This window comes from Eulemur rufifrons, chromosome 16 (genome assembly GCF_041146395.1).
Source record: "Eulemur rufifrons isolate Redbay chromosome 16, OSU_ERuf_1, whole genome shotgun sequence".
NCBI lineage: Eukaryota > Metazoa > Chordata > Mammalia > Primates > Lemuridae > Eulemur > Eulemur rufifrons.
Genome location: NC_090998.1, coordinates 83353709 through 83357597, shown reverse-complemented (window position 1 = coordinate 83357597; position 3889 = coordinate 83353709). Strand labels below are relative to the sequence as shown.

General features: G+C 46.3%; 1 protein-coding gene across 1 annotated transcript; it reads right to left on the bottom strand.

Moving 5' to 3' along the window:
• Positions 1–1947: 1947 nt before the first annotated feature.
• ASCL4 (achaete-scute family bHLH transcription factor 4) lies at positions 1948–2502 on the bottom strand. The gene has a single exon (XM_069489502.1). It carries the CDS (start codon positions 2464–2466, stop codon positions 1948–1950), a length of 519 nt encoding a protein of 172 aa, XP_069345603.1. The 5' UTR covers positions 2467–2502.
• Positions 2503–3889: the final 1387 nt, after the last annotated feature.

Genomic DNA, 3889 nt, shown 5'->3' with positions numbered 1-3889 from the left:
GCCTAGGCTGGGCGCGGTGGCTCACACCTATAATCCTAGCACTCTGGGAGGCCGAGGCGGGTGGATCGCTCAAGGTCAGGAGTTCGAGACCAGCCTGAGCAAGAGCGAGACCCCGTCTCTACTAAAAATAGAAAGAAATTATATGGACAACTAAAATATATATAGAAAAAATTAGCCGGGCATAGTGGCGCGTGCCTGTAGTCCCAGCTACTCGGGAGGCTGAGGCAGTAGGATCGCTTGAGCCCAGGAGTTTGAGGTTGCTGTGAGCTAGGCTGACGCCACGGCACTCATTCTAGCCAGGGCAACAAAGTGAGACTCTGTCTCAAAAAAAAAAAAAAAAAAAAAGAGAGAGCCTGGTAAGGGAGAAAGAAATCCCCGGCTTTGGGGTCAGACAGACTCAGAATTGGGTCTCAGCTCAACTAATCCTAGCAACACGAAACTGCTCAAGGTATGTAACCTCCTTGAGCCTCGTTTTTTTTTTTAACTACAAAATGTATGTACTATCCACCCCATAAATTTATGACAATTAGGACAAAATGAAAAAAGCACACAACAAAATTCCTAGCGTGGAAAAGATGCCCCCTGAATTGTAGCCTCCTTCAGTCAATGCATCTGTAAAAGGAAGTGATAATGAGGCCATGTGAGGATTAAGTGAAATAATACCTGGAAAGTTTTATTTCTCCTTGTCAATTCCATGCCCCCTTTGCCCATCCCTGCAAACCAAAGCTGCCTTCAGGGAAAGGACAATTCAACACATTAGAGGATGAACTTTAGAGAGAGGAAGTTTACCTTTATATGTCAACAAGCATTTCACTTACCTACTGAATTCAAAATTGTTTCTCAGAAAAAAAAAAATGAGCAAAATTAAATATTTTAAAAAAGACTTTTAGCATAGCTGAAGCTGCTACATAATTTCAGTATAAGTTACCTGGAAGCCCTCAAAGTGATAAAGAGTTTGAGATGTACCAACCTTCATTCATCTCTCTTGGTTCCACATCCCTTTCCCCATCCTGTTCAACTGTCAAAAGGCACTTTCAAGCATATTTCCTTTTTATTTTTCAAGTCACAGTGTCACTTTAGTTTAACCAAAGGTTAGATGGAGTGAGAACTACAAAGGGGAATGCAAGGAAAAGGAAAAAACAGTGGACAAAAACAACCAAGAGGGAAAATAAGTTTTCATACAAATCTGAGTTCTCTTCCAAAGAGATGGTTAACTCTTAAGATATTTTATCATCTGCTAAATGCTACAAAGTTTCCAAGTGGCCACTTGTTGATAAAACAGTAAGTATCAAACAGAATGGCTTCTCTAGGGCCATATCATTCACATAGTCAACAATGTGTGCTGTCAAATTCGGTCTTAACCCAAAGTACCACGTCAATTAAATTTTTAAAAAATTTGTCTTTTTTTTTTAATTAAAAATGTAATACAATTCCCAAAGGATGGAATGCAAGAAAATATTCCTCTCTTCTTAAGGGCTGGGGCTTTTTCCTTAGGGCTTTTTGTTTTTGTTTTTGTTTTTGGTGGGGGTAGCAGTAAAGTTCTTCTTTGGTTAAGGTTTAATATTTAGGTATATAATTTACTCACATTTACCACTGACCGTGGGAAATTCTAGTTATCACTCTTTGAGTTTTTAGAGTAATCGCATTTAGAATGAGGTGCTCAGAATCTGGAACAGTTTGCATTTTAGAAGTACAAGAAAAGACTTTTCTTAATAAGCACCTGTAAGTTTCAGGCGTGTAAACCAATAAGGTCAGGGGGGAAAGAACCCTAAATGTCAAAATACCTTTCCCCCCCCCCCCCCCCCCCCGCAGTACTCATTTCTTTTTCCTAAGGCTTAGGCCTGGAGAAGAAATCAGATTAAAAATGCAAACAAGACCACCTTCGGAGAGCGCCCAAATGCGCGCTGCGCAGTGGGCGCAGGGGTCCCGGCCTGGGGTCCGCGCCCGCTAGCTGGACCGCTCCTCGGGCTCGCTGCCCGGCGACGGCGCCGAGGACGCCTTGGACTCGCCGTCGCTGTTGCATTCCGCCCCACGCCGGGGGGCGGCGCCCGCGGGACCCTCGGGGCCCCGGGCGTGGCGCTCCAGCAGCTCCTGGAGGTGCTTGATGTAGCCGATGGCGGCGCGGAGCGTCTCCACTTTGCTGAGGTGCCTGTCGGCCAGCTCCCGCGGCAGGTGGTCTCGGAGGCGCGCGTAGCCCTCGTTCACGCAGCGCACCCGCTGCCGCTCGCGCTCGTTGCGCTTGCGGAGGAAGGCGGGCTCGAAGGCGCCGGCCAGCGGCAGGGGCAGGCACTGGCGTCTCCGCGCGCAGCCCCCGTGTGCCTGCTCCCAGCACGCGGCATCCAGGCGCAACGACACCCTGAAGGGGTCCCTCAGAGGGAGTCCGGGCAGGGTCCCTGGCATGCCCAGGGGCACGGTGCGCAGGGGGTACGGCAAGGACAGCATTCCTGCCGCTTTACGTTTCTCCATCACTCGCCGAAAAGCAAACAAATCACCCAAGAGAGTGATCTCTCAGCAGAAGGTGAGACTTAAATCTTCGAAGCGGAGATGCTGGTCCATCCAGACTGCCTGGCACAGCAGGTCTGTATTTGGAGAAGTGTGTGGGTCCAGAAGCTAGGTTCCAGGACCGGCGTCAAGGGAACTTTGCACAGATTCCCGATGTTCATTGCACCCCTCGATCGTCTTATAAAGATCCAGACGGTGGGAGTACGCAAAGATTGAGGACCCTCTAATCCACACTTCAAACCCGGTCTTCCCCTCTGATCTTCTTATTTCAATAGATAACAAAGGGAGTTCCTCCGCTGGGTCCCCTAGCCTGGAAATGGGAGCGCACACCAAACACAGAGTGATCTTCCAAAACCACCGGAGCTTTTCAGCTCCTGCGCGTGGAGAGATGAGTCGTTCGCAAAAAGCCTCGGAATCTTGAAGATTTGAGAAGAGCTCCTCCCAGGAACCTACAGATCTCCTGACGGCGGAGCGAGAGGTTACCACAGGCTTTCTCCTAGAAAATCAAAACTTGACTGCCCTTTGTGGTTTCCGGCGTCCAGGTCTAATGGAAGGAGCTTTTAGAGTGTTTGCAAACTTGCTCTTTCATTTCTGGGGAGGTGGAGGGAAGCCCTCATCAAAGGAGAGACTGCTCTCTTGTGGTTATGTGTCAAGTGAAGGAGGACCCCTGGGGGGGGGGGAGGCTTGAGGTTTTCTTCTCTAAAGCCAAATCTTTTAAACACTCAATTTGACATTTTTTTTAAGAGAACAGAAAAAAAATATACACTTTAGCAACGAATATAAGGGTCCACATATTATTTTCCAACTTAACGTTTAAGGCAGGGCATTTTATGCATATATGCTACTTTTAAAGAGCACATCAAAAGACGGAGCAATAATAAACACTTTTAGCCGGTTATTTCTCACAGTGCTTACTGTAAACACAGCTTAAATACTGCTTCCAGACCTCTTCTGATCCCACCCAGGATACAAGAACATCATCTTTCCGTACTGCAAAGAGTATTTTTCCATTGGATTCTTCTTAAAAAAAAAAAAAAAAAAAAGAATGCAATTCTTTTGTCCCTTGGAGGCAAGAAAGCAACATTTGAAAGGTGGAGAGCCCCAATTCCAAGGAGAAAGGATGATGGCTTTGAAGACTTGTCTTTTTACACACAACCGAAAAATGAATAATTAATCCATCCGTGTTGGTAAAGGGCTTTGAAGATGAAAGTGCCATTAAAAATCCAACTGTACTGGCTAATGTCAAAGAATGTGTTATCACACTGAAAATCAGATTTCCTCTTCTGCAAACCAGCACATTAAAGGCATCTTCTACTTTAAAAGTCCGACTTGAAAACAAGAGAAGCAAAAACCCCCTACATTTATGATCAGACCTTCTGCCTATTCC

What these genes read in the sequence shown, in the direction of transcription:
- ASCL4 (XM_069489502.1), bottom strand. Translation starts at nt 2,466, where the DNA reads ATGGAGAAACGTAAAGCGGCAGGAATGCTGTCCTTGCCGTACCCCCTG.